The 16833-nt window shown below is 46.3% G+C and overlaps 1 protein-coding gene across 3 annotated transcripts in view; it reads left to right on the plus strand.

The window, feature by feature from the left end:
• The window catches only part of EPN1 (epsin 1), a 31153-nt gene extending 14411 nt beyond the window's left edge, over nt 1-16742 (plus strand). For 2 of the 3 annotated variants that reach the window (XM_007432929.4, XM_025169589.2), the window contains exons 4-11: nt 1979-2118; nt 8365-8436; nt 9522-9608; nt 10558-10816; nt 12315-12482; nt 12649-12747; nt 13368-13610; nt 14400-16742. In XM_007432929.4, coding sequence (XP_007432991.1) covers nt 1979-2118; nt 8365-8436; nt 9522-9608; nt 10558-10816; nt 12315-12482; nt 12649-12747; nt 13368-13610; nt 14400-14743 — 1412 coding nt within the window. In that variant the 3' untranslated portion in view covers nt 14744-16742. The remainder of the gene's footprint in view (nt 1-1978; nt 2119-8364; nt 8437-9521; nt 9609-10557; nt 10817-12314; nt 12483-12648; nt 12748-13367; nt 13611-14399) is intronic. The other variant, XM_007432930.4, reaches the window with a different exon arrangement.
• Nucleotides 16743-16833: the final 91 nt, after the last annotated feature.

The following is a 16833-nucleotide window of genomic DNA, read 5'->3' on the forward strand; positions in this document are numbered from 1 at the left end:
ATAATTGATTTATGATTTCAGAGGATCACACTATTGCAGAGTTTGAGATTCCCTGACTGCTGAGTTCTAGTGTTTGTTTGGTTTTGGCTTGGTGTGTTGTATGAATCCAGCCACTCTGGCTTATAAATCATAGTTTATGGCTTAACATTTATATGTGAATCAAATCAGGATAGCTAGCAGCCTGTTGAGGCACCATAGTTAGAACCACCTTCTGCTCATACTTGTAGGGTTTGGAATCTATGATCTTTTCTGGTGGACTTTCCTATTAAGGCGGAAGGGTGAATGGAGCCATGCAGTGTTTTTCCTTAACAGGCAGTAACAGTTAACTTCTGTGAGGTTTAAAAGATAAGACCTAATAGGTATTGAGCCATGGTGGGCAGTCTGCAGCCCAAAATTCTTTTTTGTAGCCCCTGTATCAACTGATTTTGGCAGCTCCATTATGAAAGTGGTATGGTTTCTTTTTTGCAGCAGAAGAGTCATCACTATTCTGGAGTGTGCTCCATATAGTTTTAAAAAGCAAAAAATCTCCATTCTCTGTCCTAAAAGAAATAAATACAGACAAACAACGTGAAAACACAGCTCGACCCACTTTGTGCCTTTGTCCCATCCACTGTAGTTCTTGCTCCTACCAAAACCATTTTAAGTATGGCCCCAGGTCCAGCGATGGGGCTGCCCTTGAAGACCATCTGGAAGCTACAGCTGCTTCAAAATGCAGCCGCGCGAGAAGTAACGGGCGCCTTTCGGTATGCCCATGTGTCACCACTGCTACATGAGCTGCGTTGGCTGCCAGTTGGCTTCCAAGTGCAATTCAGGGTGCTGGTTATTACCTATAAAACCCTGTATATCAAAGGGCCTGGAGTGACCACTTTTTTCCCATCGTTTCTGCCTACACGGTACATTCCGACAGAGTGGGTGCGCTCCAGGTCCCTTCTATTAAACATTGTCATCTTGTGAGACCGAGGAAGCATGCCTTCTCTGTTGTGGCCCCCACCCTCTGGAACAGCATCCAGAGATAAGGATGGTGCCTTCTCTCCCAGGGCTCCGTAAAGCTCTGAAAACCTGGCTTTGGTCCCAGGCCTGAGACTGATGTATTATTGTTTGTCTAGGGCCCCTGTCTTGTTTGATTTTTGTTGTCTGTAAGATTATTTTAGTCTGGGCTGTTCATTTGGTTCAATGTTTTTATTTTTATTTTTTTATGGTTTTTTAATGGTGGCTAAACTAAGTAAAAAAACAAACAAACCCAACTCTGCCCTACTTTGTCATTCCAGAAACCCCGACATAGATAATCCAGAAAATATGGACTGTTCATAGTAAGCTTCATGGCTGAACAAAAATGTGAAGCAGAGTCTTTAAGTCTGTCCAGCCCTCTCTAGGGACAGGCAGCTTCAAGCCTGGAAATGCAGTCTTTTGTTTTCACTGGACCCAGATGCAATTTAAAGCTTAGGAAACAGAGACATGCCGTACAGCACACACTGGGATAAGCTCAGTCTTGAAGGCATTCCTGTGTGGTCAGTCTTTTAGCTATTGCTGTAATTACTTTTTATTCCTTCAATTGTTTTGATTACTTCTTATTGTTTTGATTTACTTTTATCAATTTTAGGTGATTTTAAGGGTTTTCTTTGGCCTTTGAATCATCTTATAAACCTGTACTTAAGACTCTGTAGCTGCAGATGATAAGCATAGGAGAAATGTAATGAATAAATTGTAAATAAATATGCAGTACTACATGAAAGTTACCACACTGTGCATGGATTTGCTGTAAAATTGATCAAAGGCAATCACAAGGGGCACTAAGGTGAAAAGCTGTGTGTTATTTGCAATTGTTCAGTTGCTGGGAACCAGGAGAAATATCTGTCAATCACCGCCTCCTTTCTACCTACCTGCAACACCACACCACAGATTGCTTTGGTCCTTCCAATGGGGTGGAAAAGACCTGCATTCTGGACCAACTGTCTCCTGTCCTGTTCTCCTTTCTCAGCTTCTTCTGCTTCATCGTCTTTGGCAAATGCCCCAGTAGAAGCAGAGCAAGCTTGGCCCCAGAGCAGCGGGGAAGAGGAGCTACAGCTACAGTTGGCACTGGCCATGAGTAAAGAGGAAGCGGAGCAGGTAAGCACCAAGGTAAATCTGTCACTGGAGGCTCTTTGGATGCGTGGAGGTGGGGCAAGGAATGAGGGGAATCCTCATTGTCTGGTGGGACATAAAATACTGTATATCTCAACGGAAGGGCTGTTAGTTGGTGTGCAAGTTCTCTTCTGGATCTGTTGAAGCTTAAAGACTCTCATGTAGGAGAATATAAAAGTTAATTAGATCAGGAATGCTATTTTGATTTGGGACCATCCTCCTATTTCTTTGTAGGAAAAACATCTCCAAAAGTCTCCTCTCCCAACCTCACAGTCTAGCAGTTGCTGGCTGAAAAATTGGGCAGCTGCTACAGCTGCAGTCTTGCCTAGATTACTCTAGCCCAGTGTTTCTCAACCTCATCAACTTCAAGATGTGTGGACTTCCACTCCCAGAATTCCCCAGCCAGCATTTGACTGGGGTTGAGAAACGCTGCTCTAGCCCGTGGAGAGCATCAGAAATGGGGCCTGCAAACTTTTAAATGTTGTTTCCTTGTTTCTTTTCTCCACACTTGGGAGTGATGTCGTGGACTTTGCACTAGATCTGGCCTCCCACCATAGCTTGATCCCACATGCACCACAAACTTTTGTAATTTTCTACACACTTCATCTTCAGGCTGAGACTAATGCCAGAGATTATTTTGTGGGGTTTACATTTATTTTTTGTTTTTATGGAATGTTGCTGTGAGCTGCCTAGTATTATCATGTATAAGATAATATTGGTGGCCATATAAGTTTTTGAAATAAATAAATTCTTTGTTAATCCCTCCTTTTCAGCCTGAGCAGCATCAAAAGCTTTAAGAGTGCTCCCTTTGTGTAGGACAGCTGGCAAGCCAAGGTAGCAGCCACTGACTCCCCTCAGGCTCTCTGCAGAGACTTCATAGCATCTTGAGGTCTGGTTCCTGAAGGATTGTCTTTCCTAACTTGTCTGCCTAAGCACCTGAGATTATTTTCAAAGCCCACCCCCCATGTCTCTCTCCATCCCCCCATCTTTGGTGAGAAAAATTTTTATGAATAGTAAACCCCAGTTACTCAGTGACTCACCTCCTTCTGATGTTTGTTCAGTGCAAAACAAGTCTTCGAGTTATGACAGTAATTGGGACTGAAATTTCTGTCACTAAGTGATGTGGTCGTAATGTGTGACATCATATGACCACATCACTTAGCAATGGCAATCCAGGCAGTCCCCATTGACGTTGTTAAGCAAATCCTACCTGTTGTTAGGTGAGGGCCCACTCCAATCCAAGCCATTCCTGGCTTGGTCCTTCCCAGCCCCAAGCCTTGGTATGCTAAGGGACTGCCTCCTCTGCCTTCTTTTCAACTCCTCCCACCTGCCTGTCTCTCCCCCATCTCTGCCTTTTTGCCTGCCCTGTACTCCACCGCCTCTACTGGCCCTGCGCTCTGCTTGCCCTGCTGCCCCCAGCTGACCTCTGCTGACTCTTCTTCCCACTGCTGATGAGGTGCACTCAGCCTGGCCCTTCGTGAAGCCACTGCTGGCTGCGCCAGGCCTTCTTCCCGAGGCCATGTGTGGCCTTGTCCAAAGCATCATGAGAAAGCCGCGCATGATTTCTGCCAGCAGGGCTGGCAGAGGCAGTGGAGGGTAGGGCGGCCAAAAGGGCAGAGATGGCAGGAGATAGGTGGGGGAGGGGAGCTGAAGCGCCTCTGTGGTCATAAGTGTGGACAGGCTGCCAAGCACCAAATTTTGATCACATGCTCTCAGGGGTGCTGCAGCGGCCATAACTTCAGGGACCGGACATTACCATTCATTCAGCGCCACCGTAACTTTGAACAGTCTCTGAACAAATGATCATTAAGTGAGGACTATCTGTACTTTTTTTATTTTCTTGGGCTTTTTGATCTTCAACTTTGTCACTACTGTATTGTGCTGTTGCTTTATTAGCAATTAGTAACTATTAGTTTACTTTCAATTTTGCTATGCATTTGTTGTCCTATTGTTTAATTCAAAAAGGCTCCCAGCAGAGCTTCAAAAGATGATAGTGAGACCGTCCCTGGTTTTAGTAGCTTAAAGTTCTAAAAAGGTATTTGTAAATTAATTTGATTTTTTTGAAGGGCATTTTAATCAGCTTTGATCCAATTTGAATAGTCAAATTGATTTTATGCATCGAATTTTCAAATCAGATCATTTTGGAAAATTGATTTGAAATTGCCTTCAAATCATATGAGTTGAGTTGAAGCTATCACAGCCCAACAGTAAAGGGGCTAAAGAGGGGTTGTGTGTAAGTGACCAGTGCCCTACTGAATAATAAATGGACCAAAAACAACAGTGGATCCAAATAAAACAGCAGTAGAACGTGTATGTCACAAGAAGAAAAAAATAATATGGCTTTAGGGAGCCTTTCTCAACCTCGGTTCTGACAGATGCTTTGGTTTAAAAGTTCATCATCTCTGAATATTGATCATGTGGCCTGGGGCTGATAGATGTGGTAGATTACAATGTCCAGAGGGAACTAGATTTGAGGAAGAAATCTTATTTAAAAGGCTGCTTTATTAGGGCAGCTTTCCCTGATTTGATGTCTTCCAGATGTGTTGGAGTCTATCTCCCACATTATGGCTTAGTATTATGTGCAGAACAGACCTATGTTCGCTTGAGGCTGTTGAGAGTCATGGATCTGGTTACATTATTTTTGTATTCATCTACAGTATTTGATATATCATTACAGGCAATATCCTAATGGATCAATACTAATGAATTGGGTTTTTTTCCTGATCAGCCTACCCATATATCTTTCTTTTTAGTTCATTAATTATTTAATTGCCAACCAAGCTGGCACAAAGGTTTTGCCAGTTTCAGTAAACTTTTAGGGAACAGTTATGCCTGCAGGGTAGAGAGAGTTGGGGAACAGAGTTGATACTGTCGGTTCCTTTAGCTGTTGCTCCATGTAGAATATGATCCCTGTTTAAAACTTCTTGACTGGAGCACCTAAGGTGCCAGATAAAGGAGATGGGGTTTGTTTTGAGCATAGCGGAGCTTTAAGTATTTTGTAATACAACTGGTCTCTTCTTGACAAGAATCTTTAGGATAGGGGTTGAGTTGCTATCCACAAATCTTCCAAAGCCATTGGAAGTAAAATCAGTCATGGTATTCTTCTGGACCGGATTCAAGGGGTGGGAATGGGTGGCACGGTGTTGTGCTGGTACTCCTCTTTCCACCAGGGCCGGTTCCAGTTGGTTTGGATAGGGGAGAAGAGGTCCTGCCTGTGGCTCCTGTGTGGGGTGACACAGGGCTCAGTGCTCTCTCCTCTCCTGTTAACATGTACATGAAGCCACTGGGTAAGGTCATCCATTGGTTCGGGGTGAAGTATCATCATTATATGGATGATACCCAGCTATATATCTCCACCCTAGACCATCTGAGTGATGCTGTGAAGGTCCTGTGTTGATGTCTGGATGCTGTGGGCATCTCAATAGGGAACAACAGGCTTCAGCTCAACCCTAGTAAGACCAAGTGGTTTTGGGTTTAAGGACCCCCTGGTTCTGGGGACTTTCCATCTCTTGTTCTGGATCCATCCAATTTGGGGATCTTCCTGGACTCGAGCAGGTGGCAGCCATGGCCAGGAGGAGCTTTGCACAGCTTCATCTTGTGCACCAGTTGCGCCAGTTCCTGGACTGGGAGGCCCTGCTCACAGTCATTCATCCTCAGTCACCTTCCTCTTGGATTACTGCAATGCACTCTACATGGAGTTGTCCTTGAAGAGTATTTGGAAGCCTCAGCTGGGCAATTATGGGTGCTGGTCATTTGGCACATGTGACACCTTTGTTCCACAAGCTGCTTGGCTACCAGTATGCTTCTGGGTATAATTCAAGGTATTGGTGGTTACTTTTAAAGTCCTTCATGGCTTGGGGCCAGATTATCTATGGGACCATCTCTCCCCAGTGGTATCTACCCATCCTGTTAGAGCCAGCAGGAGTGGCATACTCCGAATCCCATCTGCAAGAGTGCCATCTGGTGGGTTCCATGAAGAGAGCCTTTTCTGCTGTGGCGGCCTCTGGAACATCATCCCCCCAGAGATTAGACTTGCCCTGACTCTGCTGGCCTTTCACAAGACATTTCGCAAGCCTGATAGTAGGGGTGAGCCCATTTCTTGGTCACGGTTGTGTTAAATGAGTGTTCTCGGCTGCTATTTTATGTTAATTCTGTTGTTTTTACTATGCTTTTACCCTGTTTTTAACTGTTAGCTGCCCAGAGTCATGCATATGAGATGGGCAGCTATATAAATTTATTATATAAAATGGATGGATGGATGGATGGATGGATGGATGGATGGATGGATGGATGGATGGATGGATGATGGATGGATGGATGGATGGATGATCGGTAGCTGGCCATTCAGCTAGCTGCCAGCTTTTGCTGTGCTATGGCATAGGTAAAAGTTGTCTATGTTTTTTTCAGAACTTATAGTTTGGGAGGAAAGTGCAGAAGAGAGAGGACACACAGCCTGGTTATTTGTCTGACTGACCTTTCCCTGAGGCTTTCTGCCTGAATCCCTATCTCAGAGAGATTGGGACTGCTTCCATTCTCTGTTTCAGGGTTTACACAAACCCCCTTAATGATGTGGTTTTACCTCTCTTTCCTTTGTGGTAGTTTTCATATCCCCTCACTCTCCTTAGAAGTCTGCTTCCTCCACAGAATGGACCGGTCTTGGAAAAAGACGTGCTGATTCACTTTGCGTAGGTGAAACGAAGCCCCACACTCTGTTCATGATAATTAATTCTCCTTAGGACTGCTGCCATCCAGCCACTGTTCATTTCCATCACTGAGCTCAGAGTGGTTGCTCCCAGACTTTCAGCGTGACACTCCAAGCATTAACCTCCTTCCCAGTGCTCTCTTGTCAACTCCTTCCCATTTTTGTGGCTCCTTCCAGATGGATTTGATCCATTCTGTTCACTCCCTCCCCCTCAATAACCCCATCCCACCTTGTTGTCTTTTGTTTTCAGCTCCTTGTTTATTTTTGGCATCTTTTTTCCCTTTCCCTTGACCCCCCCCCACGCCGCATTTCCTCCCACTCTACCCTGTTGTTCATAAACGGAAAGCAGATAAATTAATTCTACAGAGATATTAAGATCCATGCTGCTGTACTAGATTTTATTTTTATTCTATTTGTGTTAAGGAAAGATGTCTAGGTGACAGTATCAGAAAAGTCTAGACATGGCATGGACTATTTTTCCTCCTCTTCACACCAACCAATCTCCTGCCTCTGTTATGTCCAAATATGAAAAAATAATTACTTTCTTTGGAGGGCTTGAGATGATATTATCTGGAAAGTTGGAGAGTTGGGATAGACATATTTCTCTGTAGAGTTTGGGGGAGGAGGCTTCCCTTCTCCAGTGCTTGGCTTTTGTACAGGACATAAAGGAGGAGCAGAATATTCTACATCTGCTAGGACAGCCAACATCTTCCCTCCTCTTCTCTTCTGACAGCTCAGTTGCCTGCATCCAGTTTCTGATTCCCTGTAGCTGCCAGACTAATGCTTCAGGGACATGGACATTAGCAGAGAAAGATGTATTTCTTCTCCTACAGAGAAGGTACCCTCTTCTCTAGAAACCAGCAGGCTGTGGCTCTTTGTTCCAGGGTGTGGGAAGAGTGTAGGGACTGTCAGAGTTTACAAATGAGCATCATGGCAGAACAGGGCTCTGAACCTGGTTTCTTCACATCCTACTTTGTTATTTGACTGCCTACTCCATCCTTCTCTGACTTGTGATCAGTCTAGAAGGGTTGGACTCATTTCCAACCCTTGCTTATGGAAGTTGAAGTTCAGCACATGTGAACACACCTGGTTGGGAAAGACTACCCTACTAAGACTGATTGCTAAGGCTTGGGAGGTGAGGATATCTCACTGATTCTTGGACCTGTGCAGACATATTCCTCTACATATATCATAATACAGTTCCAATGCAGTTTGCTTTTGTTTACTAGAACACTGCTTGGAGTGGGCTTGGAGTGCTTTTGAAGTTCTTGTGAGAGCTGCTTGATTGTACCCAGGAAAAGAAGTTAGACTTTGCAGACATACCTAGAACTGGTTTGGCCAATTCTGAGGGAAACAGAATATATTGAGCAATTCAGAATCTGGGAGGTGAGGGGCCAGTTGATTTGAATGGGCTTTTGCAACCCAGCATGGAAATGGCTTTGAGAATTGGAGATATATTCAGTCTGTCTGTCTTCTCCTCCTCCTTCTCCATGTGTCAAACTCCATTCCATGCCTCTTATGTTGTGTTTCTTCCCTCCCAGCCCCCTGCAGTGGCCGACGAAGACCTACAGCTCCAGCTAGCCCTTAGCTTGAGCAAAGAGGAGCACGACAAGGTTAGACTCCTATCATGCCACCCCCACTCAGTTCTTCCTGAAATAATCAACTAAACTACTTTCTCTGAGCCGGTCTCCACCTCTCACACTTTTCTAACTAACGTGGCATTCTCTGTCTCTCCAAGTCCCCATTCAAAGCAGAGCAGTGGCACAATCTCTCCATTTTCAGTTTTAGGCTCGTTAATTGTCCACTCCCTGGTTAATTGTCCATTCTCCAGTTGGCCAATTTCCAAGTTTCTCCCAGAGAGACGCTGGGAAATAAAACCAGTCAATCCAGGTGTCCTAAGCTTGACTGAGCTATGACTTTAAATGGTGCCTACTGAGGTATTATATGAATGTCTTCAAACATTTGGAGACAATATCCTGGAGGAAAATGAACTTACAAGTTGTTGATGCAGAAAAGAAGGGATCAGGCACTCAATTGGAAGGGAAGGCCACAATTTGGAACAAAGAGTAGGAACTCTTGATGTCTTTTCAGGTTGGAGATGACTTAGCTGAAGATGAGGTAGATGAAGGATAGCAGACTAGAGTTTGAAAAGACAAGAAAAAGAAAGCTTCAACGTGTTAACTCTTTGGATTTTACTGGAATCAGCCAGTAGATGGAAGATAAAATACTAGAAATTCAGCCAGGTTTCAGTCAGTAGAAATCCTAGAATGAGAGTTAACATTGATATTTGCTGGGCACCTTGAGGGTCATATACTTAGTTTTAGGGGTGAGATAATTGCAGTAAATAGAAAGAAGATGCTTTCCACTTGGGCTCCATTTTTATGAAGTATTGGCAAAAGCAGCCAAAAGTTAGGATTCCAAGGGTTCTCCCATTATTTGGCAGGAACTGGTTTGATGGAGGGTTAGAATAGCATCTGCTCACTCCTGTCTCTCAGATGTCTTTCTGAAGATAAGTTTTCATGCATGAGCAGAACAGAAACAACTGTAGCAGGTGCTTCAAACTTGATCTGGTCCCTGGCCAAGCTGCTGCTCCATCTATATTCTGGCTCTTGTTCTCTCCCTGCCAAAGGTGAGTAACCACCTATCACTTTCTACTGCCTCTGTTGACGCCTTTGTCCTTTCTACAATCCCCTTACAGGAAGAGCGGATCCGGCGCGGGGATGACCTACGCCTCCAGATGGCCATTGAAGAGAGCAAGAAGGAGACTGTGCCTGCTAAGGAGGAGGTGAGATGGAAGAAACAGGCTGGTAGCTGCCTGCCATGATAATTAAATAGGATCTCCCATGCAAAGGGATGATGTCTCTGAATGCCAGATGTGGGTGGGAGGAGGGCAGCCTCGAGGAGCAGATGATTCTCTTTGTGCCCCCATGGTGTCATCTCTCAGAGGCATCTGGCTGGCAGCTGCTGGAAAAAAGACGTTCAGATAGAAGACCCATGCTTTTCTCTAGCAAAACACTTCTTAGCAGTCTTGTGAAATAGTTGTTATTTTACGGACTTGATTTGTATCCCACCTTTCTGCCCAGGTGGGCACTCAAGACAACTAATATCACTTTGTATCTTCTTCCAAAGAACTCATACATAGAAGTTTTCACTTTTGCCTTTGCAAAAATCTCATGAGGTAGATTATGCCAAAAGTGAATATAAATCAAAATCTCTCCATAGATTTCTGGGTGATTTGCAGTTGATCAGCATGGGTGTTCTGTCTCCCCTTTATGTAATAACATCAGCAGTGAAAGGACTTTTACAACTTAAATGACACTTCTGAAATAAAATAAAAAGAAAACCAGAAGTAGACTTTAGTGTAACAGGCCTGTTACTGAGAACAGGCTGCCAAGCTTTTGCAATTGATTCTGGCTCATGGTAAATGTTCAAGTAAATCTTCCAGATCAAAGCCCAGGAAAACAGATCTCTGTTGGTTGACCTTTTCTCTATTTCCCCTTTGTTCCTCATAATAGTCCCCCGTGGGGTTGTTAGGTCTACATTTAGGGTGGAGTGCAGATCTGTACCTTGGCCCACTAGTCCTAGTCCACCTTTCTAACACTGCATCCCAGTGGGATGCTCTAGAGCAGGGAAATGGAAAAAAACACTGGATGCTAAGTGGAACAGTGAAGGTGTGATATAATTTTTTTCTTTTCCACTACAATCTTTGCTGCATTCTCCATCACCCATGGCAGTCATCCTTGATGGATCTTGCTGATGTCTTTACTTCTCCACCTCCTGCTGATCCTTGGGGTGCTCATCCTGCTCCTGCTGACCCTTGGGGTGGCCCTGCCCCAGTTGTACCTGCAGCTCGCACTGACCCTTGGGGACCCCCTGCTGCTGGAGCAGCCTCTGCAGGAGATCCATGGGGAACTTCCGCAGCACCCCCTGCACCCCCCTCGGACCCCTGGGGAGCTCCCCCAGCTGTCAGTGCTGACCCCTGGAAGCCTGAAGGTAAGATCTGACTCTGGGCAGAATGAGATATTTAAAACATTCTTCATATATGATTACCGTTACTTTTTAATTATGTACTCATGTGGGATTCCTCTTCTGAAAAGTTCTTTTAAGAGCGGGGGGGGGGGCAATTTGGGGTCCTGTTGCATTTCACAACACCTATGGAGGAGGCTCTTTGTTAATAGCTCTCTCCTCTGCTGCAAACTGCTTGGTGGAGCGTAGAGACGCTGTGATAAAAAGAAAATGGGGATGTTAGAGACAAGGCGTTCCCATCCATTTTTGATTCTGTCACCACCCCCTGCTTGCTTCAGCCTTTCCCAGCATGCAGCTTCTCACAGATTACCTTCATGTGAATTAGCCCTTGACAGATTCAGAAAGGTTGCCTGTCCCTTTTCAGTCATGAAGAGTGTGAAAGAATGTTTCAACCAGGTCTGGTGCGTGCCAGGCTGGATGAGCCCTTATTTTATGCTGCCTTGAGTCCTAGGATGAAAGACATAGTGATCCCCAGAATTCCTCTTGGGCTCTACAACCATGGTGTCTCTGTGCCTCTCATTTTTAATGAAGAGGTTCTCTGTGGTTTGTCCTAAAAGCCAGGCAATTTCTCCCCTCTTTATCCATTGGAAGAGGCACCGTTTATGTGCCTTTTCAATAGCAGAGCAGTCCCTCCTTACAGAAGATCCAGATTCTATTCTCAGCTTTTCTGCAGAAAGGCTCTTGGCTGATAATTGATGTTTGCCCTTTTTGTGCCTGAAATACCCTTTTTAAGGTGAGTAACCAGAGCTATAGACCATGTGGTCCCACCATAGATTTGTGTAAAGGAATTATTAGATTGGCAATTCTAGTTTATCCTAATGATTCCAAGAATGGAATTTGCCTTCGTTAGAGTGGGTGCATGCTGGATTAATGTTTTTATCAAGGTGTCCTCTGGGACCTCGAGATCCCTTTCCTGGTCAGTCACTGCCATCTTTTGTGCCAACACACATCACTTTAATTTAATTACATTTAACTGCATTTGCTGTTTTGAAGTGTGTTTGTCTCCAAACTGGAAATTCTTTGAAAACTCTTGATTTAACACCAAACTCTGAACAGTTTGGGGTCACCAACAAACATGGTTACTTCAGTGCTCAGCCCTAGCTCCAGATCATTGAAATATCAATTAAAAAGCATTGGTCCCAGCACCAGTTCCTGGAGGACATATGCTTTGCATATCTTTGCACAATTGAGAATTGCCCATTTATTTTTACCACCTGTTTCCTATTTTTTTAACCAATTGCCAGTCCCTGAGTGTACCTGCACTCTTAACCCATGGCTTTTTGAAAATCCAGGTACACAATATCTGTCGGGTACCTTGTCCGCATGCTTGTTCCCACCTTCAAAAACACTCCAGAAGGTTAGTGAGACCACTTACCTTTTGAAAGCCATGTTGTCTTATTTTCAGTTTCCCAACAGGCAGGTTGTTCTTGGATTCCATCTCTGACATGGTTAATTTTCTTCCCAGGTGGGACTTCTGTCGGAGCTACAACAGCACCACCCACAGACCCATGGTCATCCAGCACTGCTCCTACATCCCAGGGAAAGCCTGCTCCTGATCCCTGGGCTCCAGCATCCACTTTTTCAGACCCCTGGGGGGGCTCCCCTTCTAAGCCCAGCACCAATGGCATGGCAGGTAAGGGTGAAATGGGCACTGGGATTCTTGGGTTTGGGGACCAAGTGGAGGGAAGAAGGGAGGGGCCAGTATTTCTCACTGCATCTGATGAAGGGGAAGGACTCTTTTCCTGCTCCCAGTTAATCCTTCACCCCATCCTTCCTCTTCTGCCCTGTTCCCCTTCCAGCTGCCAGAGGCTTTGAGCAGTTTGATGATGGGGACAGGGATGAATTCTCTGATTTTGACAGCCTGCGCCCAGCACTGCCCAAATCTGGAAGCAGCACAGGTAGGCCTTGTTTTCTTCTTGCTTCAGCCCCTCCCTTTCCTAAGTGTGGTTCCTAATGCTCTAACCCAGTGTTTCTCAACCTTGGCAGCTTGAAGATGTGTGGTCTTCAACTCCCAGAATTCCCCAGCCAGTATTCTGGCTGGGGAATTCTGGAAGTTCATACATCTTCTAGTTGCCATGGTTGAGAAACACTGCTCTAACCTCCCTTCCCTCCAGTCTGTCCAGACTTGTGGTTTGTGGATTGGATGACTTCTAGCTCCTCTGGCATGGGAGAGAGTTTGTGCACTCCTCCCTTTGATTCTCTCTCCCCCTGTCTCCTCTAATCCTCTTTGGAAATTGGCACCCTGGTACATGTTCTTGCATGTAGTTTGAGGGGGTGTCCTTTAAAAAAAAATAAAATCGGGGGAAGTGAGGAGGGCTTATCTGTGGTTTTGCAAGATCTGTATTGAGAATGGGGGCAAAATGATTGTGGACAGCAACAAACCAAACACATTTGCTTGCATGCTCAATCAACTGCCCTGTCTACAATGGGGTCTGTGTTTTCTATCCATGTCCTCTGGGCCGCTGGATTTTCTTACTCCTCCTCTCTTTCTCTCTCTTTCTGACTTCTTGTATCACAGGTGAACTGTCCCTCTTAGCAGGGGAGGTCCCTGTTTGTCAGGCTGGCCGTGGCACAGACAGCCCCAGTGCTTTTGATATGGCTGCCGTGGCTGGGTCACTGCCAGAGACCTGCAAGCCGATGCGCAAGACTCCTGAGTCGTTCCTGGGTCCCAACGCAGCCCTCGTCGACCTAGACTCACTGGTTAGCAAACCTGCTGCTCCTTCCAGTAGCACCAAGGCTTCGAACCCCTTCCTTCCCCCTGGTAAGGGCTTGTATGCCTGGGGATGTCAGGGGGTTGGAGCAAACAAAGGGGTTCTTCCTCATTGCTGTGCTCAGGAAGAACCAAATCTGGTTTGGGATGTAGGAAGTCAGCTCCAGTACAGTTATTTCACTGAGGTAGAAATAGAAAGAAATCATCCTTGTTTTAAGCAGCTTTCCCATAATTTGACTGCCTGCCAAAAATGTTAATTAGCAAGCCCCCATTGTTCTCAGCTAGCGTGGGAATTATGGGATGTGATCGTCAAAAATATTTGTGAGTAGTGGTTCAGGTTTTGGCTGGGGAAACCAAGGTTCAAATTCCCACTTGACTTTAGGGCTTACTGGATGACCGAGTCAGTCATGATCTCAGTGCAGCCTACTTCATAGGGTTGTGGTTATAAAATGAGTGACTCCATGCATGTCATCTCAAGCTCCTAAAGGAAAGTTGGGAGATAAACATAAGAATGAAAGAGGGGTAGAGATTCCTTTATTTATCTGGATGGGTGCCAGTTGGGGGAAAGCTGCACGAAGGTGTTTTTTCACAGGTTTGCTGGCATGAAGCAGGGCCAGACTGGCAGGTGGAATCTTCTGGGTGCATTAAAGCAGTGTTCTCAGCCTTGGCAGCTCTAAGATGTGTGGACTTCAAACTCCCAGAATTCTGCCAGGGTTGAGAAACACTGCAATAGAGCCAGAGCTTCCAAGTAGCCAGACCTCTGGGGCCTGTAGGCCAGAAGGAGGCCTTCTGAGCTTCCCTGTAACAGTCTTTTCCTTTCTCTCTTCTTGCCTGTTGCAGGTTCAGCTCCTGCCCCATCTGCCTCGGCCACCAATCCATTCCAGGCGGCAGCAGCTGCCCCACTTTCTCTCAATCAGCTCCGTGTCAGTCCAGTACTTCCTTTGTCCCAGCCAGCGCCACCAGCATTTCCTGCCACAGCTCCTATGGTCTCCGTGTCCCCCATGGCTCCTGGGATGCCCTTAGCCTCAGTTTCCCCCATGGTGGGAGTGCAGCCCTTAGGGGCTGTTCCACCTCTGGGGCTTCCTGCTATGGGGCTGCCCCCTCAGAGCCTGCCCCCTGCCGGTGTAGTTCCCAGCAGCACTTCGGCCTCCACCCTGGGGAGCACCAACCCCTTTTTGCTATAACTGGGGGGACCTTTGGCCCGGTGTTGACCACCCCAACATCCCCTTTCACTCTGTGTTCCCCATTTGCAGTGGGGCCCCTCCGATGGCACCCGTTGAGCAGGGGCAGCTGGATTGGGGTGGGAGGGAGGTGGAAGGAAAGGGAGGGATCCAAGTCCTTGCAGGCCCTCCACCCCCATGTTGGGGGTCAGGCGAGACTTTCTGGCAACTGGTTTTGGGGTGGGCAAGCCCCCTTCTCCCCAGGCCTGCTCTTCAGGGTCCTGGAAGGATCTGTTTCTACTACCAAAGTCTAGTCAGCCGTGGTGGCCACACACAGTGACTAGTTTAATGGGGAGGAATATAGTCGCAGCAGTGGAACTGGGGGAAGGGGGGGCCCTTCCCTAAAAGTGATTTTTTGAACCCTCTCCCACTTTTATTTCTTTGGCATACCTATCCAGATTTGGGAGGTAATGGTGGATTTAGAATATTTATATCCCTGTTTATTTTGTTTGTTTGTTTTGGTTCATCAATCTCTGTCTTCCCCTTTGTGGAAGGATTGAAGAAAGGGAAAGTGCCAACTCCCTACCTCTGTGATGTTCCAAATGAAATTCTTTGGGGAAGGGAAGACACAACCTTTTAAATTAATGATTTTTTTCCCTAGATATTCCCCTTCCTTCCCTTCTGAATGTTTGTTGCATCCTCTTCAGCCTCCCTCTTCCCCCCCCCCCCAAGCTGGGACCAGTTTTTCTGTCTTTTGGGATTTTTTGCTCATGGGGAGGTAGGGTGGGGGTGAAATCAGTGAAGCTTTACTACATTAGGAACAGTTGACACCTTGGAATGTTTCTCTCTGTTCCTGGGGTCAACAGAGATGCCACTAACTTAATGTCAGAGACCAGAACTGGGTCCTGCTCCTAGGCCTCTACCCCTCGTCTACCTGCTTTCTGCAAACTTTGGATCCAGAAAGAATATCCTTTTGTAAGCAGTGCAGGACCTTGCCAATGCGTCAAGCGGTCAGTGGCGAGGAGAGCCTTGAAACACTCAATGCAACCTACTATGAAGGGGAATCTGGAAATCACTGAAGGCCAGGTGTTCTGGGTTGCTAGAAAGCCTTTAAAGGCAAAACTTCCCACATTGGACATGACTGGACTTGGAAGCCTTTCTCGGCCTGTGTCTTGGAAGCCCAGAAAGAGCTGAAGCCCCTGCTGGGTTTTGGAGCAGCAGGACCTAAAACTCTCTGTCCCATTCTGTGGGCAAAGGCCAACTGAAGCAAGGAGTCCGAGGAACCTACTGGAAACCACGGGGCTCAATGCTCAGAAGAGTTGGGAACGGGAATCCACACAACCTTGCTCTTCCTGCAGCTGTCCCAGTGACCTTCCAGACATGGCCTGCATTGCAGCGTCCTTCCGTGTCTTTCGGGGCTGGAAACACCGTGGCCCCCAAGGAAGGTGCCATTTCTCAGACGCACAGACAAACAAACCTGTTCTTCAACCAGCGCAACTCCGAAAGAGCCTCAAGTATTCTTTAGACTGGTGGGGGGAACAGAGGGAGGGATGGGGGATGTTGGGTGGTCACTTTTACCCCTTCTACAGCAGCAGCTTGTGGGGGAAGGGAGGCATGGCTGTGTGTGTTTGTGAGTGTGTGCGTATGTGTATGTGTTGCTGCTGTTATAAATTCCTATTTGATGCGGGGGGGGGGGCACTCATTAGCATCCAGGACAATCTGTTCAGTCTTTCTTCTCTCTCCCTCTTCCCTCCAAATAAATTCTTGGAATTGTGTTTCCTATGCCTCCCTGCCCCCCCACAAATCATGCTGGGGTTGATTCCCCCCCCCCCATATCAGTATATTTGAATCATTGTGTCATTTGTTGGGGGTGGGGAGTGACCTTAGCTGTGTGTGACCCTCCCCCTTGGCTCTGTCTCCCTGCCTTCCATTTCCCCCCTCCCCAGTTCCTAACCTACTCTGGTATGCTTCAGAAAAAAATTGCTATTAATGAAATGAAATAAATGGAAATTCTTCTATGGCACCCAAAGGCTTTGGCCCCCTGAAAGTTTGCTTTTTATGGAAAATGGCTGCTTTAGGAAGAGGTGGGCTGCTGCTCCTTTGTTTAAACTGGC

This window comes from Python bivittatus, unplaced genomic scaffold (assembly GCF_059951505.1).
Source record: "Python bivittatus isolate LINGU-HERP-01145 unplaced genomic scaffold, Pbiv_v1 ctg000440_np1212, whole genome shotgun sequence".
Classification (NCBI taxonomy): domain Eukaryota; kingdom Metazoa; phylum Chordata; class Lepidosauria; order Squamata; family Pythonidae; genus Python; species Python bivittatus.